The 26,441-nt window shown below is 34.1% G+C and overlaps 1 protein-coding gene across 1 annotated transcript in view; it reads left to right on the forward strand.

Annotated features, from left to right (window-relative positions):
- Positions 1-26,441, forward strand: part of ITGB6 (integrin subunit beta 6) — a 193,136-nt gene that overhangs the window by 84,720 nt on the left and 81,975 nt on the right. Inside the window, exons 2-5 of the mRNA XM_051986289.1 lie at positions 23,833-23,894; positions 24,069-24,302; positions 24,410-24,486; positions 25,555-25,634. Coding sequence (XP_051842249.1) covers positions 24,426-24,486; positions 25,555-25,634 — 141 coding nt within the window. The 5' untranslated portion in view covers positions 23,833-23,894; positions 24,069-24,302; positions 24,410-24,425. The remainder of the gene's footprint in view (positions 1-23,832; positions 23,895-24,068; positions 24,303-24,409; positions 24,487-25,554; positions 25,635-26,441) is intronic.

The following is a 26,441-nucleotide window of genomic DNA, read 5'->3' on the forward strand; positions in this document are numbered from 1 at the left end:
ATGAAGTGTACCTGACAGTATAACTTACAGTAAAGGATTGCTTGATGTCCTCATGAAAAAGAATGAGAGCTTTCCTGACTTTTAAATATGATTCCATTTTTCTTCTTTCTTTCTCTCTTTCTCTCTTTCTTTCTTTTTTTCTTTTTTCTTTCTTTTTTCCCTTCCTATCTCTTTCTTTCTTTTTCCTCCCTTTCTTTCTTTTTTCTTCCTTCCTTTCTCTCTCTCTGTCTCTCTTTCTTTCTCCTGGTAGGATAAGATACCTGGTAGAATAAGGGTTTTTGAATAAACTGTTAAGAATTCCAACTCTACTGCAGAAGGCACTACTCCATTGAGCTGGCTGCATTGTCTGTATGACAAATATATGCTTGCTAAAAAAGATTATTTGATGGAGAACTCACACAGGGCAAGCACCCACTAGGTAGTCAGAACTTCACAACTTTAGAATTGATTATATGACATGGAAGACACTGGAGCTAGACTGCCCCGCATGGCGTGCCCTTATCAGAGAAGGTGCTGTGTGTTCTATGAGCAAAGTAGAATTGAATTAGTTCAAAGGAAATGTAAAATGCTCAAAATTAAAGAAGCTATCCCAAAAGGTTCATATGGACTATTTGTAGCTGACCTGTGGCAGAGCATTTTGGCTTGTATTGGTTTGATCAGCCACAGTTGGACATACTGTAACATAGTGATGTCGTTTTGGTCCTTTTCAAAATGAAAGAAAACAACCAACCAATTAGCCCCAGTACTGTCAAGTGGAGCTAACTGAAAGTCCCCAGGGAAACAAGAGCCAATTCTGCTACACTTGGATGGGGGCAGGGAGAGGGATAACAAAATAAATTACAAAGATTATTTTCTTTTAGAGATACTCAAAAATAAATTTATTCTCTTTTGTCAGGCATCCTAGGTGGTTCAAGTTTTCAGGAGTGAGTTTTCACATTTTCCAAATTGCTTTCCTGATAAAATTCTTGCAATGAAAAATTACCACCAGAAATCACTTATTCAAGTGCCAAACCAACAGAAATCTTGAGTGCCACTGTTCTGGCACTTAATCCTCCATTTTTGGCAGGGTCTTTAAATTGTTTCATGTGTGCATATTTAACAATGTGTGTGTCTTCAAAGCAGAGACTGAGGGTTTTACACTTCTCTGTCTCCCTTGTCCACTGAACCCCAAACCAGTACCAGTAAAAAAAGAGCTTTTCAATCACTTAATTGAATTATTCTTCATAGCTACTATTTTTTCGAAACCCATGGCTATGTACAGACTCCCAATCCACAGCTGGTCAATCTGCATTTTTGCTCTTTTAATTCATTTGCTAGTGACTTAATATATATTTCTGCATAAGAAATATGTACTAAGAAAGTTTTGTTTCCCCAAATTTCCTGATGACTCCCTTAGGCTATTTTCTAGAACCTCTGGGAAGGACAGAAGGAACAGAAAGTATAAAGATAGCATTGATAAGGATTATCCACATGTACCAAGAATGTCAGACAAGCCAATTCTCAGTGTAATATAGCCATAATAGAGAAGCAATATGTCCTACTGGCTTAAAAATCAATTGGGGAGTCTGGGTAAAATTGGGTTTGAGGTCTCTTCTTCCCCCCAACTTCCCACAACACATGTTGGCTCTGTGAGCCTGAGCAAGTCAATTAAACCCTCAATGTTCTAGCTAACTTTTTCAAGAATATGAGTTTTGAAGAAGATGCTTCCCACCATAGAATTTTCCCAAACTAATGAAACCACACTTCCATCTCTCTCATTCTTTCCTTTATTCAGTCATAGTAAGCCTACCCCCTGATCTCCTTGGACTTGCTGCTCTTCCCTCCTTAACCCCTAGAATCCATGATTGTAGTGAGGAAAGTGCTAGAAGACAGAGGACAAATTATATTGTTACTTGTTACTTACAGCCTTCCAGTAATCCAGCAAGATCATCACTTTTCCTTTGTTAAATCCCATCCTATATTTTAAAAAATAGGAGTTGGAATGGTTCAGGGAAGGAAACTCTGGAAAGGACAGAGTAATGAAGCAAGGAAGAACTGGGGAGCAGTGACTTACTCATACTGGAAAATTATATGAATTCTCTCCTGTTTTGCCCCACTCAGTCAGCATGCACACTATGCAGGTAGAAATACAATTATCCCTTCCACATCAAGGGGGTTAGGAGTGCAGCAGCCTTGTGATCTGGAAATTTGGCCTAATTTTTTTGGCCTTCCTCTCTTTTTTTTCTTTTTCTTTTGTAGGATGTTTACAATATTATACGTATATTTTATGCATTTCTGAGTTTCTATACTTTTTCCTTGTCATCTGCTGACCTCTGCATTTTGTCTGTGGGCTCTGCAAAGCTCCCCCAAAATTCCCATTTTATTTCTTATGTCAACCTGAAATATATTGAAACCATGATGGGGAAAGTTGTGATGTGGGAGGGATGATTGTACCAACAAAAGACAGGAAAGAATGAGGTACTCACTGAGAAGAGCATTTTATTTTGCTCTTTTTTTTTAAAGTGAAAGGCCCTGGTCTGGTTAAATGTAAAACCTTGTTGGCATGACAATAATAATGAGAATAGTAACAAATATTTTTATAGCACTTTAAGGTTTGCAATGTATGACCCATGTTGTTTCATTTTGTGATCTCACAACAACCGTGAGAAGTAAATACTATTATCCTATTTGAAAAAAATTATCATTAAGCCTATTGATAAAGCAATGGAGATAAGAAGAGTTATGTGACTTGCTCAGAGTCACCCTATAACTAGTAAGTAAGTGTTTGAGGCAGGATATGAACATAGGTCTATCCTAATTCCAAGTGTCCCAATTTTCACCCAACATAGCTTCCTTTCACAATCTCACCTGAGAACTTTGCTTTCTATATTTTACTAGAAAAAACCAGGCAATTTGCTGAGAGCTGCCCCTTCTCCCATTCTCCTTACTTCATATCTCCCAGAAGTCTTCTGCCTTCACCCCTATCTTAATCACTCTCATATATTCTGCAGCACAGTAATACATGTTGTCTTATTGTTCCTTAAACAAAGCATTCCATCTCCCAACTTGGGGCTGGTTTATCTTGGTTTTTCCAGATCCCTGGAATATTTTCCTTCATCATTTCAATTTTCTTGTTTCCCTGAATTTCTTCAAATCCCTTATAAAATCCCACATACTCCAAGAAGCCTTCCACAATCCCCTTTAATTCTAGTGACTTCCATCTATCTTGTATGCTGGAGTTTTTGTTCTTCTTTAAAATAATATAAGAATGGTTCTCTCTGGGGCCTTAGTTTCAGTTGAAAGTAATAATCACCCAAAACGCAGCCAGGTGATAAAAGCTCAGATCTTTTATTGCCTCCAATATAGCCCGGTTAGCATAGAGGCCTATCTCTCTGCTTGGTTCCAAGAGCTCCCTCCGAATGTCTCCAAATCCAAAGGTTTGTCCTTCAGCCCAGCCAGCACAAAGATGAATCTGTCTTGCCTCTGTGAGAGGGCTTCTGGCTCTCAATCTCCCAGAGTGCTCCTCTCCGACCACAGTCAATGTTCCGAAGTAACAATCGTCATTCAGAGAGGGCTTCTGGCTGAACTCACTTGACGCTCCCCTCTCAATCTAAATTCAGCTGAACTCTCGACTGTTAGCTTCTTCTGATTTGACGCTCCCCTCTCCATGTAATTCAGCTGAATTCTCCTAATTGGGCCTCTGCTTTCTTCTTATATATCAGAGAGTGGAATTATGGGTTTTCTCTCATAGTGCTCTCTGGCCCTAAGAGCTTCAAGGGAGGTGTGAATTCACAAAGTTACAAAGTTTACTTTGTGACTCTCCCATACTTGTGAACTCCAATGAGTAAAGGTGTGAACACAAGCATTGTATCAATTAGTTCTACTTAGTACCTTGTTTCAGGTTCTGGCCCAAAACATCTTCTTGTAAGATCAAATCAATAATCTATCAACCTAATGAGTTAGCAGTTTGTAAAGATTCCAACACTTGTATATATCTTTTTTTTTTATTCTAGCTTTTATTTACAAAACATATGCATGGGTAATTTTTCAACATTGACCTTTGCAAAACTTTCTGTTCCAACTTTTCCCTTCCTCCCCCCCCCCCCTCTCCTCTGGATGGCAGGTAATAAATACATGTTAAATATGTTAAAGTATATGTTAAATTTTTATTTATATGGTTATCTTGCTGCACAATAAAAATTGGACCTAGAAAGAAAGAAAAAATCCTGAGAAGGAAAACAAAAATGCAAGCAAACAATAACAGAAAGAGTAAAAATGCTATGTTGTGGTCCACACTCATTTCCCATAGTTCTCTGGGTATAGCTGATTCTCTTCATTACTGAACAATTGGAACTGGTTTCAATCATCTCATTGTTGAAGAGAGACACATCCATCAGAGTTGATCATCGAATAGTCTTGTTGTTGCCATATATAAAATAATGATCTTCTGGTTCTGCTCATTTCACTTAGCATCAGTTCATGTAAGTCTCTCCAAGCCTCTCTCTTTAACTCATCCTGCTGGTCATTTTTTTATAGAACAATAATATTCCATAACATTCATATACCATAATTTATTCAGTCATTCTCCAAATGATGGGCATCCATTCAGTTTCCAGTTTCTAGCCACTACAAAAAAGGCTGCCATAAACATTTTTGCACATATGGGTCCCTTTCTCTTCTTTAAGATCTCTTTGGGATATAAGCCCAGTAGAAACACTGCTGGATCAAAGGATATAAACAGTTTGATAACTGTTTGAACATTGTTCCAAACTGATCTCCAGAATGCTTGGATTTGTTCACAACTCCACCAACAATGCATCAGTGTCCCAGTTTTCCCACATCCCTTTCAACATTCATTATTATCTTTTCCTGTCATCTAAGCCAATCTGAGAGGTGTGTAGTGATATCTCAGAGTTGTTTTAATTTGCATTTCTCTGACCAATAATGATTTGGAATACCTTTTCATATGACTAGAAATAATTTCAATTTCTTCATTTGAAAATTGTCTGTTCATATCCTTTGACCATTTATCAATTGGAGAATGGCTTGATTTCTTATAAAATTGAGTCAATTCTCTATATATTTTAGAAATGAGGCCTTTATCAGAACCTTTGAATGTAAAAATGTTTTCCCAGTTTATTGCTTCCCTTCTAATCTTGTCTACATTAGTTTTATTTGTATGAAAACTTTTAAACTTAATATAATCAAAATTATCTGTGTTGTGATCAATAATGATCTCTAGTTCTTCTTTGGTTACAAATTCCTTCCTCCTCTACAGATCTGAGATGTAAATTATCCTGTGTTCTAATTTGTTTATAATATCATTCTTTATGTCTAGATCATGAACCCATTTTGATCTTATCTTGGTATACAGTGTTAAGTATGGGTCAATTCCTAGTTTCTGCCATACTAGTTTCCAATTTTCCCAACAGTTTTTGTCAAATAGTGAATTCATATCCCAAAAGTTGGGGTCTTTGGGTTTGTCCAACATTAGATTGCTATAGTTATTGACTATTTTGTCCTGTGAACCTAACCTATTCCACTGATCAACTAGTCTATTTCTTAGTCAGGTCCAAATGGTTTTGATGACCTCTGTTTTACAATATAGTTTTAGATCTGGTACAGCTAGGCCACCTTCATTTGATTTTTTTTTCATTAGTTCTCTTGAAATTCTTAACCTTTTGTTCTTCCAGATGAATTTTGTTGTTTTTTTTTCTAGGTCAGTCAAATAGCTTCTTGAGAGTTTGATTGGTATAACACTGAATAAATAGATTAGTTTAGGTAGTATTGTCATCCTTATTATATTCACTCAGCCTATCCAAGAGCCCTTAATATTTTTCCAGTGGTTTAGATCTGACTTTATTTATGTGGATAGTGTTTTGTAGTTTTACTCATATAGTTCCTGACTTTCCCTTGGCAGATAGGTTTCCAAATATTTTATACTATTGACAGTTATTTTAAATGGGATTTCTCTTTGTAACTCTTGCTGTTGGATTTTGTTAGTGATGTATAAAAATGTTGATGGTTTATATGGATTTATTTTGTATCCTGCAACTTTGCTAAAGTTATGGATTATTTCTAATAGCTTTTTTAGTAGGTTCTCTAAGTATACCATTATATCATTTGCAAAGAGTGATAATTTGGTTTCCTCATTACCTATTCTAATTCCTTTAATCTCTTTTTCTTCTCTTATTACCAAAGCTAACATTTCTAATACAATACTGAATAGTGATGGTGATAGTGGGCAACCTTGTTTCACTCCTTATTAGGAATGGTTCCAGTTTATCCCCCATTACATATGATGCTTACTGATGGTTTTAAATAGATGCTACTGACTATTTTAAGAAAAATACTTTCTAGTGTTTTTGATAGGAATGGGTGTTGGATTTTATCAAATGCTTTTTCTGCATCTATTGAGATGATCATATGGTTAATTTGGTTATCTATATAGTCAATTATGCTAACAATTTCCTAATACTGAACCAGCCCTGCATTCCTGGTATAAATCCTACTTGGTCATATTGTATTATCCTGGGGATGATTTTCTGTAATCTTTTTGCTAATGTTTTATTTAAGATTTTTGCATCAATATTCATTAGAGAGATTGGTTTATAGTTTTCTTTCTCTGTTTTTGTCTTACCTGGTTTAAGTATCAGTACCATGTCTGTGTCATAAAAGGAATTTGGTAGGATTCCTTCATTTCCTATTTTTTCAAATAGTTTATATAACATTGGGGTTAATTGTTCTTTAAATGTTTGGTAGAATTCACATATAAATCCATCTGGTTCTGGGGGTTTTTTCTTAGGGAGTTGATTAACAGTTTGTTCTATTTCTTTTTCTAAGATGGGACTATTTAAGCAATTTACTTTTTCCTCTGTTAATCTGGGCAACCTATATTTTTGTAGGTATTCATCCATTTTACTTAGGTTATCAAATTTATTGGCATAAAGTTGAGCAAAGTAACTCCTAATTATTGCTCTCATTCCCTCTTCATTAGTGGAAAGTTCTCCCTTTTCATTTTAAGACTAACAATTTGATTTTTCTCTTTCCTTTTTCTAATCAAATTTACTAAAGGTACTATTTTGTTGTTGTTGTTTTTTTTTTTCATAAAACCAACTCTTAGTTTTATTTACTAATTCAATAGGGTTTTTTTACTCTCAATTTTATTAATCTCTCCTTTTATTTTTTGAATTTCAAGTTTAATGTTTGATTGGGGGGTTTTAATTTGGTCTTTTTCTAGCTTTTTTAGTTGCAAGCCCAATTCATTGATCTTTTCTTTCTCTATTTTATGCAAGTAAGTCTCTAGAGATATAAAATTTCCCCTTATTACCACTTTGGCTGCATCCCACAAATTTTGGTATGTTGTCTCATTATTGGCATTCTCTTGGATGAAATTATTAATTGTGTCTATGATTTGCTGTTTCACCCATTCATTCTTTAGGATGAGATTATTTAGTTTCCAATTACTTTTTGGTATATTTTTCCCCTGGCTTTTTATTGAATGTAGTTTTTATTGCATTGTGATATGAAAAAAAATGCATTTACTATTTCTGCCTTTCTGCATTTGATTTTGAGGTCTTTATGTCCGTATAGTTTCCATGAACTGCTGAGAAGAAAGTATACTCCTTTCTGTCTCCATTCAGTTTTCTCCAAAAATCTATCATACCTCACTTTTCTAGTGTTCTATTTACCCTTTTAACTTCTTTCTTATTTATTTTGTTGTTTGATTTATTTAGTTCTTTGAGGGGAAGGTTGAGATCTCCCACTATTATAGTTTTGCTGTCTATTTCTTCTTGCAGCTCTCTTAACTTCATTGTTAGGAATTTAGATGCTGTACCACTTGGTGCATATATGTTTAGTATTGATATTGCTTCATTGTCTATAGTACCCTTCAGCAAGATATGGTTTCTTTCCTTATCTCTTTTAATTAGATCAATTTTTGCTTTTGCTTGATCTGAGATCAGGATTATCTTATATATACCTTGCTTGTACATAGTTGTTTGCAGGTGGCTTCTCTCATTAGATTGTAAGCTCCTATTGTCTTTTACCTTTCTTTGTATCCCATGGCTTCCCTCAGGGCCTGGCACACAGTAAGTACTTAATAAATATTTATTGACTGACTCTAACTCCAAACCTCTATCCACTCCCCCCATTTATTTGCCTCATTTTTATTATTTGTTCTATCATTTAAGCCACTGTTGTCCTTGTAAGGAAATCAACTGAATAATGGTTTGAAGGGTGGCAAATTCAGAGATTCTTTTTTATTAACAGCTTTTTATTTTCAAAATATATGCAAAGGTAATTTTCAAAATTCACCCTTGTGAAACCTTGTATTCCAATTTTTTCTCCCTTCCCTCTTCCCATTTTCTTCTCCTAGACCTCAAGTAATCCAATATAGGTTAAACATGTGCAATATCTTCTAAACATATTTTCACATTTATCATGTTGCACAAGAAAAATCAGATCAAAAAGGGAAAAAAAAAAGAAACAAACAAAAGTGAAAATACTATGCTGTGATCCACATTCAGTCCCCAAAATCCTCTCACTGGATGCAGATGGTTTTTCCATCACAGGTCTATTGGAAGTGGCCTGAAACATTTCCTTATTGAAAAGATCCAAGTGCAAAACAGTTGATCATCATATAATCTTGTTGCTGTGAACAATGTTCTCTTGGTTGTACTCCACTTAGCATCAGTTCATATAAGTCTCTCCAAGTCTTTCTGAAAACATCCTGCAGATCATTTCTTATAGAACAATAATATTCTATAACATTCATATACCATTACTTTCTCAGCCATTCTCCAACTGATGGGCATCCACTCAGTTTCCAGTTCCTTTCCACTATAAAAAGAACTACTACAAACATTTTTGCACATGTGGATCTTTGGATCCCAAACTCAGACACTCTTTAAAAACAAACAAACAAACTTTCTCTCTTTCCCTTAATCTAGTTTCTTTTGAAATAAAGCTACTTTTCTCTCTACCCTCTTGTAGGGTGGAGAAAATTCAATTCAACAAGCATTTAGTATTTGTGTTCCATTCTGCAAGCACTTAAAGGTAGCCTTGGCATAGAAGAGGGAAAATTAACTTTGGAATTGCAAAGTTTTGAGTTCAAATCTCACCTCTGAAATTCTGACAGATACTAGCTATGTGATCCTACAAAAGTCTTTACTTTCCAAGACCCCTATCAACTCTAGAAGAAGTCTAGCGTTGATGAAGAAGTCATCTTCATGATGGAGGGATTTTTCTCAGCGAAATTTCTGTTGTAGTTGTTCAGTTGTGTCCAACTCTGCTGGACCTCAAAGACCACACTGACCATGAGGTTTTCTGGCAAAGATACTTGGAGTGGTTTTCCAGTGGTTTCCCTTCTCCAGCTCATTTTGCAGATGCCGACAATGAAGCAAACATGGTTAAGTGACTCACAATACAAAGTTAGTAAATGTCTGAAGCTGCATTTGAACTCTTCCTGACTTCCTGACTCCAAGCCCTTGTTCTACCTACTACATCACCTAACAAAGATCATTTTCAAAAGAAGCTACGCCAGATACTGTGCTAAATGCTTACAATATAAAAACTATATAAGAAAACAATCTCTGTCCTATAGAATTACATTCTATCTAGATACAATATGTATCCATTTAATTAAGTACAAACTAGATACAAAGCTAATATAATTGTGCAGCAGCAGAAGAAAGAGGGAACTGAGAGATAAGAAAGGATCTCAGGAGCTAGTGCTTGAGCAGAAATTTCAGTGGAGCCAGGGATCCCAGAAAGAGAGTCATAAGTGAGAACATTCTAGATTTCTGCCTACACAAAGTCCCAGGAGCTAGAGGTAGAAAGAGGAGGTTCAGAAAACATTATGTAGCCTAATTTGTATATAATATAAGCTATAAGAAGAGCAATGGAAAGTAATTCAGTTATTTTGTCAGGTTGTGGAAGACTTTAATGGAAGACTTAAGACTTCACTAGTCTTCACTAGGAAGACTAACACAAGACTAAATCTTGTTTGATCCTAGTGGAAGCAGGGAATCCACAAAGCTCAAAACCACTGTAGTCAGTTGATTCTGGGTCTTGCTTATTAGTCTACATGGATTAGTCTATACATGGATATAGAAAATTTTTCTAACTAATACCAAATAATTTTGATGACTATTCCTTTGTAATATATTTTGAGATCCAATAATGCCATCCTTTTTTTATTTCTATAATTTTATTATTATTATTTCCCTTGAGGTTCTAGGTCTTTTGTTTCTCAAAATGAATCCTATTATTATTTGTTTTGCTCTACAAACTGAACTCTTAGAATTAGGCTGATATAATGTTAAATCCATAAATATATTGACATGGTCCACTGTATTAGCTACTTTTTTGGAAGATAATTGTTCTCTTTTTTAGATGTCCACAAACATCCTTTTAATGGCAATAGTTCTAGAATTTCATTAGAAGTTATTTGATCTTCATACAGTTTCAGACAATAATTCCTTCCCTGTTTTGAAAATTCAAGCATTTGACCTTTTCCTGTCTTTAAGCACTTCTTACCTTTGTTCTGATCCTTTAAAGGTCATTAAAAGTGATTTTGCAATCATGTCAACTCTTTTTTTTTTTTTTTTTCTGGACAGCAATTTATCTGAGTCTCATGATGTGATCTCACTAAGCTGTGTGATCTCTTCATGGCTCTGAGTTTCCAATTCCTATTACCCATTTTTGTTCTTTCCTTCTCAATCCAAAGATCATTCTCCTTGACACAGAAAATAGTAATAAAATAATTTTTCTTCTCTCTCACAATAATCTATTACCATTGTCCCATTCACTTTAAATAGCAACCTTATTTCTTTTAACCCTTTTCTTTCTCCCAATTGATCTTTTTAAAAAATCTTTTTGGTATTGTTATTGTTCTAAATATTCACTGCCAGGCTCAATTTAGCTCAGTATCAGTCTTAGTGCTCTTAATACAAGCCTATGCCAAACTTTTGTTTTCGTTTTCTTCCCTGATTTTTGTTTACCCTTCTCTTTAAGCCTTTTAAAATATGTTATAATGTAGATTAAAACTATTTCTTAGGTTTCATCTAGTCCATTGGCAAAAGTGGCATGATAGTCTCGCAGGGGCTATGGGAAAAAAAACCATAAGAATATGTTGTCTGTGGCCTTACATTTCTGTCAACAGTTCTAGAACACTCTTTGGAATTCTGTGAGAAAATTTGCTAAGCTGTTTATAGCCGGCTCAGTATTCATTGCTCTTTTCTGCATCTCCTTATTTTGCTTAGTACTCATAATGGACTTTTTAGTTGTGAAGTATTCCATAATAAATTTTCTTCAAGTTATTTTTTAAATGTATATAAATATTATATATAAACACATATACATATTTAGATATGAATTTTGTTACAACGTTGTTTCATTCTAAAGAAAGAGCATATTAGATCAAGGCAAATTAATTAATTATAAATTCTTATACACACTACCATTTTCTATTTTCAAATTTTTCTATGCCGTAATTCTGACCACCACCCTGCTATTTGCAGACAATTCAAAGGACAAGATGAGTCTTGTCAGATGAGTTTTCCTGAGCTCTGTAAAGAAACTATTCCCCCATTTAAGTATATCTTTAAAATACATTCTAATTTTGTCTCCTAACTGCTATGAAATATCATCTCAATTTTTTGTGCCAAAATTAACTCTTCTTCAATTTTCATCCTTAAATTAACTTTTCTTTGTTTTTATTTTTTGTTTTCTTAGGAAAATTTCCCTGGCATTTTAGACATCCCACAAGACAGTAAATTACCTGTTTTTTTAATATTCATTCTGATTTCCTATTTAAAAAACACTTTAAGTAAAGGTCTCATTCAAGGAACTGTGAAATATCTTAAAATTGTGCTTGTTTCTGTGTGTCTATTAGGGAGCTCAATAGTTCCCATATAAACTGAGTGAGGCAGGACTAAGGCTGTTTATCCTTTCTTATTGATGGTCCTTGAACCTGGAATGTGAAAAAAAGGGAAAGGATCAGAGAAAAGATAAGAGCCAGGGGGGGAAAAAACCCCTCATTATCCAAAGAAGTACTTTCCTGTGTGAACAACTGAATATTGTTTTCACAAGTATTCTCAGCAATCTGCAAGATAGACAGCTGGAGAGATAGGTGAAAATAGGCATCAATAGGCACACTTGTAGCCATGTTGATAACAAAGTCCGAGGTCAATAGCCAGGCCCAAATGATATCTGTTTAACTTTCATTTACCTATTAGTAACCACAAAATTGTTTAGTCCTTAATGATTACTCATTCAATTTGGGGGTTTTCTTGGCAGAGATATTAGAGTGGTTTACCTTCTCTTCTCCAAATCATTTCACAGAGGAGAAACTGAGGCAGTTAAGTGATTTAGCAGGGATTATACAACTAATTAATATTTGAGGCTGCAGATTTTTTTGAACTTACAAAGATGATTCTTCCTTTTTCTCAGCCCAGTCCTCTATTCTTTGGGCTACCTGAGTGTCCCCATGTCCCCAGTAATCACAATATTTCAAACTAATAAACATAGCAATAAATCCTTCTTGGAGAATAGGTTAGTAACACCTATGGCAGGAGTTCTTAACCTAAGATACATGAACTCCCCCCACCCATTTTGATAATTGTTTATAATCTCAGATATATAACTGGTTTCCTTTGTAATCCTACAGGATTTTTAAATAGAATATCTTATTTTACTTATTTTAAAACGTTCTATGATTAGGTATTCATAACTTTTTCCAGATTGCAAAAGTGGTCTTGACATAAAAGAAAGCAAAAAGCACCAGTTTAGGCATTAAAGGTCACAACACTTCAGCACTGTATGACATGTACATCTAGATGATTTAAGTGGAAGTTGTACAGCAGTAATAATCATTTTGTATATAAGGTTCTAAAAATGACTATAGTGGTAATGCTAAAAGACTAGGTTTATGGAGAAAGAAAGAAAGAAAGAAAGAAAGAAAGAAAGAAAGAAAGAAAGAAAGAAAGAAAGAAAGAAAGAAAGAAAGAAAGAAAGAAAGAAAGAAAAGAAAGAAAGAAGAAAGAAAGAAGAAAGAAAGAAAGAAAGAAAGAAAGAAAGAAAGAAAGAAAGAAAGAAAGAAAGAAAGAAAGAAAGAAAGAAAGAAAGTCCTCAACAAAGAGCTGTGCTGAATCATAGATTCAGGCCTAACAAATGAAGATCTCCTACTGATCTATTACAGGGTTAACTAGATATTTCTTTATATGCAACAAAGACCACAAAATTACATCCAGGCAGAGCAGTGCAAAAAAGGTGTAGAGGATTAGAGTGGGGAGATGTATTCACTCCAGGTCACAACATAGTTATATCTTATTTTAATTGTCTTTTCTTGATACCTAGGTGATAAGCTATGTGGTTGCAAATTCTGTTAGCACCCTCTAAATTGAGTGATCCATATTACGTTCTATTGGCCATACTCTAGTTATGGTTTTAAAATGTCACCACTTGATTTCCTTAGAGAAATTACTGAAGAGCCATTTCTCTGAGCCTTCTTGAGCACCATCCACTTTTAGTTTATGCATTGGCTCTACATGTGTCTGTGTATAAAACATTTAGATAGATAGATACTCAGACAGATGATAGATACAGATAAAAATAGATACATATTACCTCTTCTGTGTAATTGTAATTCTGAAAGAGCATGAGAAAGCTTCCAGCTATGAAGGTGACTACTAGGATAGAGAGAATATTTTTATTCATATGTTAAAGTCTAAAGAATTGAGTTCTAATTCAAGCACTACTATTTGCTAATTGATAACTATCTTCAGGTCTGTTTTCTCATTTTTAAATTGAAAGAGCTGTATTAAAAACCTTGCTAAATTTATTCTTTCCATAATGATCTATGTCATCCAATAATAGATTTAAAGCTGGTAGGGACCTTAGAATCTATTAAAAATCTAAAAGAAAGGAGCTTACTGAACAGCTGCCACCTTGGGAGAATAATAGAAAAAAAAAAAAAAAAAGAAAAAGGAGTCAGGAAAGGTGCTAGAGAAATGGAGGCAATAAAATGTTTCAGTTATAAGAACAGAAAAGGTAGTGGCACAATGGATAAAAAAATTAATCCCAGAGACAGGAAGATTCCTCTTTATGAATCATTTAACTCTGTTTTCCTCAGTTTCCTTATCTGAAGAAGAAAATGCCAAACCACTTTGTTAAGTTTCTTGAGAAAATGGAGAGTAATGGATAGACACAACTGAAAAACAATTAAGATTCTGTACTTTTTGTACTCTTTGTAATCTACAGAAATATGCTTAATTTTTTCTTTTTAAATTAATTTTTTCAATCAACAAAAATCCATTTTTATCACCCTCCTATTTATACAAGTCCCTACCACATAAGAAAGAAAGAAAGAAAAAAACAACAAACCTTCACAATAAACATGCTAACAAACCTTTACAATAAACATGCTAGCATTTAAAGTAATTTACAAATTTTATAATAACATATTTAATATTTTTTGGACATGGTCAATGTTGACATTTTTGTTGTTTGACTATACATACTTGCAACAAAGGGTTTTTTCTTTTTTTTTAATATGTCTCAGTTTTCACCATTTGTCCATCTTCTCTAGGTCAGGAAGTAAGTAGTATATTTCTTAATGACTCTTCTATCATTGTAGCCAATGTATTGGTTAGTTCTTAAGTTATTCAAAGTTTTTCATTTTTATGATGTTATAGAATAAATTATTCTGGTTCTGTTCGCTTTACTTTGCTCACAAATATTCCCAGATTTCTCTAGAACAATTCTTTTCATTTGTATTACAGAAAGAATATTATTCTATTACATTTACATACTTTATTTTGTTCAGCTATTCTCTAATTGATAGAGTAGACAGTTGGATGAATGGATGAATGGATGGATGGATGGATAGACAGATAGAAAGAAAGATAGATAGACAGATGTCATTTTCCTCTTTTTAAAAAATTTCTTTGGGGTATCAACATATTATAATTATGTCTAAGTCAAAGGATAATTACATAATTGATAACTTTGGAGATATAGTTCCAAACTGCTTTTCAGAATGACTAACTTAGTACACAGCTATTCAACAATGTATTACTATGCCTGATTTCCCACAGCCCTACCAGCATTTGTCATTTTCCGAACTTCAGAGTTGCTTTAATTTGCACTGTTAGTAATTTGGAACATTTTTTCCTTATGGATAGTGATAGCTTGTATTTCTTCTTATGAAAACTGCTTATTTTACAATAAATTGTTAAAAGAGCTTTTTCTGAGGAAACATAGAGGACACAAGCTGAAGATTAGAGACAGCATTGCATCAGTTATTATTGTTCAGTCATTTTTAGTCATGTTTGGCTCTTTATGACCCCATTTGATATTTTCTTGGCAAAGATACTGGAATGGTTTGCCATTTCTTTCTCCAGCTCATATTACAGAAGAGGAAACTGAGGCAAACAAGTTTCTGTGACTTTTCCAGAGTCACACACATCATATTTTGAATCTACTACTCAATTCTTGTTTCCTAATTGGTCTCTCAGACTCAAGAATCTTATCTCCAATCCATTTTCAACATAACTTCCAATATTCCTAAAGCACAGGATTGAACATGTTAATCCTTAGTGTACATAGTTCCAGTATATGCTCATAATTTCCTAATTTAATGCTAGAAGACAGCAAGATAGTATAGTAGGAAGAGAGCTGTCCTTTAGATCAGGAAAACCAATCTCAGACTAGCGATGTGACCTTGGGTAATATCTACCTGCCTTAGTTCCTTCATCTGTAAAATGAGGTTATAATATCTACATCCCAAGGTTAATATGAGGATTAAATGAGAAAATGAGATAATTTACAAAGCACTTTACAAACCTTAAAGTTCTCCCTCTCTCTCTCCCCCTTCTTTTTCTTATAAACTTTTTCTATTTTACACTGTGCATGTCTCTGTCTCTGTCTCTGTCTCTCTCTCTCTCTCTAAATATATATATATATATATATATATATACACACACACACATAATACATACACATACACACAGAAAGATAGAGACAGAGAGAAAAACAGAGACACAAAGAGAGAGCCAGATTGAAAGAAAGAAGAGAAAAAATACAGTATTTCTTTATATATGTACACATTTTCCTTAATAAAATGAGTGTTCCCTGAAGATATTTTTGTCTTTGTAGCTCACATAAGTAGGAACTTAATAAATTCTTCTCAATTAATTGATTGGTTGATGAGGAATTATGAATGATACTTAAGAAGATGAAGTCTGGAAAAGAAGCTAGATTTTATCAAGCACAAACTGCAGACAAAATTTGCTGTCTGGGAATAAGCATTTATTAAGTATCTACTACCACATATGTTAGTGCTATGCTAAATCCTAGAGATTTAAAAAGAAAAAAAGGTAAGACACAGAAAAGAGAGTCGCTGCCCTCAAGGAGCTAACAATCTAAGGAAGGAGACAATGCAAATAATTATGTATCAACAAGTTACTTACAAGATAGATAAGAATAATTAATAAAGAAAAGACATTGGAATTAAGGCAAAACAATTTTTATGTGTTGATAAGTTGATTTCCAAGGTATATAAAAAGAAGGAAGAAACTTGGCTGGATTTCATTTGGGCAATTTGTGCCCACAAGGAAAAAAGTCACATATGGTATTCTTACCAAAATAAAAGACAGCTAGGAAGACAACAACAACTACCAAACCATATGCCTAATTTTTCATTTCTATAACGTCTTTACAAGAAATGTTTATACATGAAAATATAAGAAGGAAACAAGCTTTTAAAGATAACTTTCTATAGTGAGACAAATCTTCAGTCACATAATTGAATGAATGAATAATAAAGCACTTATTAAAGGCTTACTGTATGCCAGGCACTAGCCAAACCCTTGGTAAAAAAAAAAAAATTACAAACAAGACAGTATCTGGCAAATGTACACTGGAAATAGCTAGAACTGCTTCCCAAGAGCCAACTGCTAAATTTTTAGTGAGAGCATTTACACTTCGGAAATCAGTGAAGTTTAAAAATCAGGTTTTGATTTTTTAGTTTGTTGATTGTCTACATTTAAGAAAGTGATGGAGAAACTGGTAATAATGTAGACTAAACATAAAAATATTTTTGTTATAATTTTTCACAGAAATCTATCATTAAATGTTCACCAGCATAGACCCTACAAAGACATTATAATTCAGTGAGACAACACATAAAGGGAATCTGGGAAGGGGAGAAAGGGAGGTGCGCAAAGGACAATAGGATTGGGAAACACTGTGAAGTGACGTAGAGGTTTGGTTCCAGGCAGAGTAAGATAAAAACTCACTGATCAAAATTCAGGATTCCAAGAACAAAGACTAGGGCTTTGAGGAGAATAAGAAGAGAAGGACGACTGGAATGACAGCAGTATAATTTGAAATGACTTGAAGTATTGGAAAAAATCTAGAATATACAAGATCATGCTGTGATTATTTCTTATTAATGAAAAAGAAACACAATGGCAACAAACAAACCACATTTTACTTGATATATCAGTAGGCATTCTTGAAGTTATTTTCCAACAAGGGCTACTAGAAGGCACTATACCACACTGGGCTTAGAATCAGGAAGACTTCATTTTCCTAAATTCAAATCTGGTTTCAGACATTTCCTAGATGTGTGACCCTGAAGTAACTTAACTCTGTTTACCTGTTTCCTCAATTATAAACGGAGCTAGAAGATAAAATGATAATCCACTCTGGTATCTTAGCTGAGAAAACCCCATGGATAGTACTAAAACAATAAAACAGGAGAACCTGGAAGATAAGCCCCTGGTTCAGAAAGTGTCCGACGTGCTACTGAGGAAGAACAGAGGACAACTACAAGTAGCTTCTGGAAGAAGCATTCTAGCGATGTATCATAGAACACTGACTTTGAACTGGTTCTCCAAAATTCATCAATTTAGGTGAATGAATGAATTATATAGGAATTTTAAAAATTTATAGATGACATAGAGCTAAAAGTAATGGTTAACATATTGGATGAAATTCTGAGATTCCAAAAGTTCTCAGTAGGTGGAATGATTGACTCGCTTTTACAACATTAAATTTTATAAGGACAAATGTAAAGTCTTATACTTTAGTTTAAAAATGACTATACAATTGCAGAATGGGGAGAGGTATCTAGATAAGACCACATAAAAAAAATCTAGAGGCTTTATTGAATTGATTGCTTAATATGAATCAATAGTGGGATCTGTGTTAATCACTATTCAGAGATAAGAAGAGAAAGCTGACAATCCTATTGTACTCAGCCCTTGTTAGACCACATGAAGCATTGTGTGCCATCCTGGACACAACAATATTTTAGGAAGGACACTGAAAAAAAACTAAAAGAAATCAATAGGAGACTACCCAGGGCAAACTTAAAACAGCATCTTAAGTGAGAATGAATTGATGAAACTCATGATGTTTAACCTGTAGAATAGAAAACATGGTTGAGGGAAGCAAAGAATGATACCTCTCTACATATATTTTCCTATATTGTCACTTAAAAAAGAGGTTAGGTATTCTACTTGATCAGAGAGACCAAAATTAAAACTAATAATGAGAGTTAAAATGAAGCATATTTTTGTTCATTTATAGAAAGGATTTTCCTAAAAATTACAGTTTTCTCAAAGTAGGAGGGCCTGTCTTTTCAGTGCTTAAAAAAGAAAAAGTGGGAAACCACTTTGGGAGAAGGGTGTCCTAGGGAGAATTGATTCTTCAGAATGGAAATTGGATTAGATGACTGAGTCAGAAGAAGACTCTAGAATTCTCCTGAATCAGCTATTATGTTGGTCCAGAGATAAATATATATATATATATATTTTTTTTTTGAAAAGCCTACCTAAATGATAAATGCCATCACCATTCAGAGAAATAACTATGGAGACTGAATTTGGATTAAAGCATAGTGTTTTCATCTTTTGTTTGATTGTTTTTCTTTCTCATGCTTTTCCCCCCCTCTTTTGGTTTGACTTTTTTTTTTTTTAAATACAGCATGACAAATATGGATATATGTTTTAAAAGACAGTGCATGTTTAACTTATATCAGTTGCTTGCTGTCTTGGGGAGGGGAAGAAAAGGAAGGGAGAATAATTTGGAACACAAAGTATTAAAAACTACTTTTATGCATATTTGAAAAAATAAAATACTATTGAAGAAAAAAAGAAAAAGAAAAAATCCTTCTAAAAGAATCATCGCAACCAAATTATTTCTTTTTTGTTTGTTTGCTGAGGCAATTGGGGTTAAGTGACTTGCCCAGGGTCACACAGCTAGGAAGTGTTAAGTGTCTGAGTTTAGATTCGAACTCAGGTTCTCCTGAATTCAGGGCTGGTGTTCTATCCATTGCACCACCTAGCTGCCCCACATTTTTTAAACATATTATATTTGAGATATTTATGTGATATCAAAGAAGCTGATTGTGATGATGTAGTGATGATGAAGAAGAAATTATTGATGTAGAACTAGAATTGAGGAAAGAGAGGAAGACTAAATATATAAATTTGAAAGTCATTTGTATTGAGATGATAATTGAACTCACAGAAGTGGCCAAAAAAAGTGGCCTCATGGCCAAAAAAAAAAAAAAGGAACCAAAAATTCAAATGTTTTTTATAAATGATTGGCAGGTATATATATATATATATGTGTGTGTGTGTGTGTGTGTGTGTATGTATGTATATATATGTGTGTGTGTGTGTGTGTGTGTGTGTGTATATATGTATGTATGTATATATATATATATATGAATCGAGTATAGAATATGTGATATTTGCATTATGTTGTTCTGTCATTTTTCATTCATATTCAACTCCTTGTGGTCTCATTTGGGATTTTCTTAATAAGGCTTTCCAGATTATTTTTTTTTCAGATAAGAAAGCTGAGGCAATGGGGTTAAATGATTTGCCTAACAACAATAAGATTATAAGATGATCAATTCTGATGGACATGGCTCTCTTCAACAATGAGATGATTCAAATCAGTTCCAATGATCTTGCGATGAAGAGAACCGTCCACACCTAGAGAGAGGGCTGTAGGAACTGAGTGTGGTTCACAGCATAGCATTTTCACTCTTCTTGTTGTTTGCTTTCATTTTATTTTCTTTCTTTTTTTTCCCCTATTTATTTGATTTTTCTCATGCAGCAAGATAATTAAATAAAAACATGTATGCATATTTTGGAGACAACACCACGTTTAACATATATTGGATTACTTCCCATCTAGGGGAGAAGATGAGGGAACTGGGGGAAAATTGGAACACAAAGTTTTCAAGGGTTAATGTTGAAAAATTACCCATGCATATGTTTTGAAAATAAAAAGCTTTAATTTAAAAAAAAAAAAGTGATTTGCCTAGAATTACATAGCTAGTAAGTATCTAAGGTCATATTTGAACTCAGAGCTTACTGTCTCCAAGCACAACATGCTACCATTCTAGCTACTATCAGTATGAACTTTTAGTAAATATCTGTTAACTGATGTTTTTCCTTAAATAAAGCTGGTTGTAATGAGGTACTCATTCCCAACAGTGACAGAATTTTCATTCAATCTTTTTTAACTTACTCCCTGGCTCTTCCTCAGGGAACTCAGGGAACTCCTCAGGGAGAGTTCAGAGTTACAGTTGGGGAGGGCCAAATCAGGCAGTTTCTCACACTTGCTCATTTATTGAGCAAGGGTGGGTCTGGTAATTGACATAAATATCTCAATGATGTTGGCTCATTGGCTTCCTGATGGGACTTTGGCATCAGGGCAAAGGTGAAGGTTGCTGCTCAACCCTTTATGATTTTCTATGACAGAATTAGGAACCAATTCATGAGGTTTGTGAAATTTGAAGGGATAAAACAGAAAGTGAAAATGTCATCCCAGATTAAAAGATGACCCTACCAGATGACAGAGCGGAAAAGCTCCAGCATTTAGTGACCCACAAATTATTCAAATTCTCACTTCTGTGGGTTCAATTATCATCTTTACAAATGACTCTAAAAACTATATATTTAGTTTTCCTCTCTTTTCTGAATTCTAGTCCTACATCAATAGCTTCTTCCTGATCCTGCTACTTTAATATCACATAAATATCTCAAATGCAATATTATTTTTAAACAGATGCATTGTTTTCTCCCCTACCTCTCTCCCTAACTTTCCATTTCTGACATGCCATTTTTCTAGCAACTTGAGTTTGCAGTCCTGGACTGGTCACACTCTCCCATATTCCCCATATCCAATCAGTTGCCAGGTTCTATGAACTTTTATCAAATTTTATCAATTATACCTCTAATCAATAAGTTGACAAACATTTATAAAGCACCTATTCTATATCAGGCACTGTACAAAGAATTGGGAGAAACACACACACACACACACACACACACACACACACACACACAAAGGCAGAGTCCCTGTCCTCAAGGACCTTATAATTTTTAAGGGAAAAACAATATGCACATAAATAGGATAAATAAGATATAATTAGCAAAGGGAAGGCACTTGAATTAAGAGGAATGGAGGAAGACGTTGTAAAAGATGGGATTTTAGTTGAGATTAAAAGGAGGCCAGGAAAATTAGTAGACAAAGTTAAAAATAAAGATCATTACAGGCATGGAAAAATAGCCTGGAACTGAGAAATGAGAGCATCTTATTTGTGAAGGCTGGTGCTACTGGGTTAAAGAATAATTTTGAGGGAATAAAATATAAGAAGAATGGAAAAGGAGGAGGGGTTAGGCTATGTAGGTCTTTGAATGCCAAACAGAGCATATTGTATCCTGCAGCCATTAGAGTTTATCTAGTAGGGGATAATGTGGTCAGACTTATGCTCTAGGAAAATTGCTTTGGTAGTTGCATCTAAGATGTATTGAAATGGGAAGAGAGTTGAAGCAGAAAAATCTACTTGCAGGCTATTACCAATAATTGAGGAATGAGATGATGCTAACCTGCACTAGAGTAGTGAGAGTGTCAGAGGAGAAACTGAAATGAATATGAAAGATGTTGCCGAAGTAAGACTAACAATCTTTGGCATCAAATTGAATATGTGGTTGGGTAGGCTGAGAGATGAGTTCAGGATGACCACTACGATGCGTGTAGAAAAGTAGGCATAGAAAGATGGTGCTGCACTTTATGGTAATGGAGAAGGTTAACAGTGGGGAATTATTTAGCAGGAAAGATAATGAGTTCCATTTCAGAATGTTTAGTTCTTTCTCCTAACCCTGCCAGCATCCATGTTAGGGACTTCATCACCTTTCACCCTGGATGGTTACAAAAGATTTTTAATTGGTCTCTCTGCTTTATTTTCTTTTCTCTCCAATCAATCCACCATATAACTGCCAAAGTGAACCTGACTTTCCAAAGTTTAATTTAATTCAATATGCTCCCTCTATGCCCAAGACATTCTTGAAGATGCTAAAGATATAAAGATGAAAATTAAAGTCTGGAGGATGAGGAGAATAAATATATACAATGACCAATAAGTATGAAGTACAAAAGGGATTATCAAAATAAATTTTAAGAGAAAGTATTAACAACTGAAGGGATGAAGAAAGGCTTAATTAGGAGACATAGCTCCTGAGCAGTTTTTTGAGGAAAGATGGAGATTTTAAGCGCTGGGAATAAGAAGGGAGTCTCTTCCAGATGTGGAGTGCTATTTGAGTAAAAGTACTTGGGCAATAAATGAAATATAATATTTTTGGAACAAAAATAGACCACTTTGGTTGGAATGGATATTGCATAAAGGGAAGTATTTAAAATTAGATTGTAAAGAGAAAATGGAAGCCCGATTATAGAGAGTTTTAAAAAATCAGCTAAGGATTTTTTTTCCTATTCTACCAAAATGCATTAAGTAAACATTGAAGATGTTTAATATAATCAATCTGGGTTAAAGAAATGTTTGGCAGATGAATAGAGGATGATTAGAGTGAAAGGAAACTAGATGCAAGGATGCCAAAGAGCAGGCCCATTGTAATAGAACAGAAGAGGTCATAAGGTTTTGAACCAGAGTAGATGCTGGATGAAGAGAAAGGGAAGAATGTGAAAGATGCTACTGGCCTTTCTTCCTCTCACCAAAGAATCCCAATTTACATAGTTTTGGGGATTTTTTTCTGAATGGAAGGAGAAGAATACTGGATTTGGAGAAGAAAGTCCAACTTGGGCCAGTCACTTCATTTCTAATGTTATTTTGTGAAATGAAGCTGGCAAAACTTACATTCTCTGCCTCATAAAGACATTGTCACACTTAAATAAAAGTGTGTAAGTGAAAATGTGTTATTACTACAAAGCAATGTGGATTCTATACTGTTGCCATTACTTTTGAAAGACCTAAATCCTAATCTTCATTTTTCTCTCCTGGATTCCTCCCCTATTCTCCCAAACTATTTTACAATGTAATGCTCAAAACAACATTGCTCCCTTTCCATTAATCTAAGGTTAAACAATGGGGCAAGTGACCAAGTTAGAAATCACCTTTTGACTGTTTAAGATATCCACTTAAGACCTTAAAGACTGTGCAACAATGCAGGCCTCATCTTCATTGTTTGAGCTAGTGAATGCTACTAGATTAAAAGTAGTTTCTATAAACTGTCCTTTTCTGTAGTTTTCTTTATTTAGGTTGAAACACATTTGCTAAACTATTTGACTTTTTTTAAAAAACAAAACAAAACAAAACAAACAAAAAAAAACCTACTTTAATACTGTCCAGGAAGAATTTTAGTTATTCTAATTAAAAAATCACTACTTATTTTTTATATTATAATTTAGTTATTCTGATTTAAAAAAACACTTTTGTAGCATTGGTAAAATTTCTACAAAAAACAAGACATCACATCATTTTAAATTTTTTGGTCTGCTTATCAATTTGATGTGTTTTTTTTTTTTCAGAGAGAATTTTGCCTTGAACTCAGAAAAAGATCTGAATAAAAAATGGAATTCTTAAATCACAGGTACTTTTTTCCTTACTAATATTATAATCTACTGCAGCATTATGGTTGATATTTTCTTTCTATTCCTGTGTACATCAAAGATACATAGAAAACATAGAAAAATGACAGTTTAAAGAATTACTCTTTCATCATTTTATTGATCAAAAATTCATCTGCAATATTGACTTTCTTTAGGACCCAGAGAAACTGCTAGAATTTACACCCAAATTTCTACCTGAATGAGTTTCTCCACCTTCTTAGTGATTGTACACCTGCTTTCCTTATAAGGAGAACAAGGAAGTGAATCATGTTGAAGTTGCTCTTAAGCAGGGCTTTTCTTCTTTACCTGTCCAGGTAGCCTCTGTTTTCATTTCAGTCTTAATGAAAACTTTTTTGTCCTTTCCATCTAGAGTTTCTGTCCAAAGCAGTGTAAGTAGTACTTACCATTTTCCACTTTAAGAAAGAAAGTCTTTTACAATGTTCAACTTTGATCTTGTTATGTTGAAGGTAATTCACTTTTTAATCTGTCTGCACAGCGAGAACTGAAAACGAATGGGGATTGAATTGCTTTGCCTGTTCTTTCTATTTCTGGGAAGGAATAACCATGTTCAAGGTAAGAATCGTGAGCCCTCACATCAATTTCTGTCGCTGAATGTTTGACAACACTGTCTTTACTAAGATATGGGAAGCAGTTTCTGAATTAGTCTATCCCACTGTCTCTTGCCTTTGAGGGAAAATGTTTTAACAGACTTCAGATACGGGACTGGAGAGCTATTAGGATCTGTTTCTACACGGTACCCAGCAGTATTACGGGACTTGGAAAGTTGCTTCCGCACTTTTATGCCAGAAATACAAAAGAGCTGATGCGCAAAAGATTTGATCTGTGTAGCTGCAATGATTATTTTGGAAACTTTAAAACACTTTTAATTATTGTTATTATTTTTTAGCATTACTATCATTCTCCAATGATCTTTCTCTCCTCCAGTTGGAAACTTCTTGAAATGATTTGAATATGAAGCAAATCAAGCCACTTTTGTTAAAGATGATTTCTTTAGATGAAGAGAGCAGAAAGTTTCAATCATTAGTGTAGAAACTCTCAGTGTGAAAACTCCCTTCACTGTTTGCAGATCAACTCATCTGCCAATTAACAGTGTTAGAGAGTGTCTTGGAACACTAAATGGTTAAGTAACTTTACTATCGGCATTTAGTTAACATGTGTCCAAAGTGAATTCTGGTCTTTCTGCTTCTAAGGATTTCCCTACCTACACTAAGACATGTTGGCTTTCAAGGATTTATCTCAGGAGAAAAAAATCCCATTTGGCTATTTATTCTTATAATTTAAAAAAACCATTTTTTTCCAATACATTTCTCCTCACAATGTCAATAATTCTTTTTAGGACAAGTGTTAAATGATGAATAAAATGAAACTTCATTTAAAAGTATATATGCCTTTTCTATATTTTAAGAAAGTAAAACATAATTAACATAAGGTAGAGGGAAATTTCATAAATATCAACATTAAATTATGTGGAAAGTTAAAGTCCATAAGAATTACTAACTTTAAGAACTGGTTGTTGACACTTAAGGTCTATCCTTCTCCAGTGTTTGAATCACCATAAGCCTCATAGAGGGAATGATTGAATGCATCCTTAATCTCCTGCCTCTCTGGCTTTAAATATAGGGAACTGTGCTGTGGGTAATGCAGAGACCTGTGAAGACTGTTTGCTCATTGGACCACACTGCTCCTGGTGTTCTCAAGAGGTAAAACAAATGATCTCATAGAATTTTCAACAGAAGTGTTTGTGTGAGCTTTTATGTTCATTCCATTGACCCTGAGAATGGCCCTAAAATCCTGGTGACTGGACAAGTATAGCAGACTATTTTTAAAAAGTGTATTAGCAGTGCTAATAGGATGTTCGTTTGATTAATTTCAAGAAAAATTTGTCAAGGAAGAGATGTTATTCTGGAAAATGCAATTTATTACCCATAGCATTAAAAGATCCTGCTTTTCCCTTTAAGTTCTTTTTACTTAACTTCATATGAATCAAGTCTGCCCCCAAGACAAGATGATCCAACATACTCAGCATACTCAGCAACAAAATTGGCTTTAGTGCTATGAATGTCCTACCAATCTTGTGCTTACATGTCATTTGTTACAACATGTTCAAAGAAAGGACTTAAAATAGGCATAGGAGAGTAGGACTTTTTGCAAAATAGATAGTTCTAATAAAAATACATTCAATTACAGCTCAAGTATAGGAGGAAAAAGGTAGTTAGGTGGTGCCACAGTGCATAAAGTGCTGGGTCACTTTATGTCAGAAAGAATCACCTTTCTGAGTTCAAATTTGGCTTCAGATACTTATTAGTTATGTGATCCTGGGCAAGTCATTTAATTCTATTTGCCCTAGTTACTCATCTATAAAAGGAACTGGAGAAGGAAAAGGCAAACCATTGTAATGTGTTTGCCAAGAAAACTCTAAATGGGGTCATAAAGAATCAGAGATGACTGAAATGACCTAACAATGACAACAAAATAGAAGAATAGGACTTCTTGAAAAATATAGTTCT

This window comes from Antechinus flavipes, chromosome 3, assembly GCF_016432865.1.
Source record: "Antechinus flavipes isolate AdamAnt ecotype Samford, QLD, Australia chromosome 3, AdamAnt_v2, whole genome shotgun sequence".
NCBI classification, from domain to species: domain Eukaryota; kingdom Metazoa; phylum Chordata; class Mammalia; order Dasyuromorphia; family Dasyuridae; genus Antechinus; species Antechinus flavipes.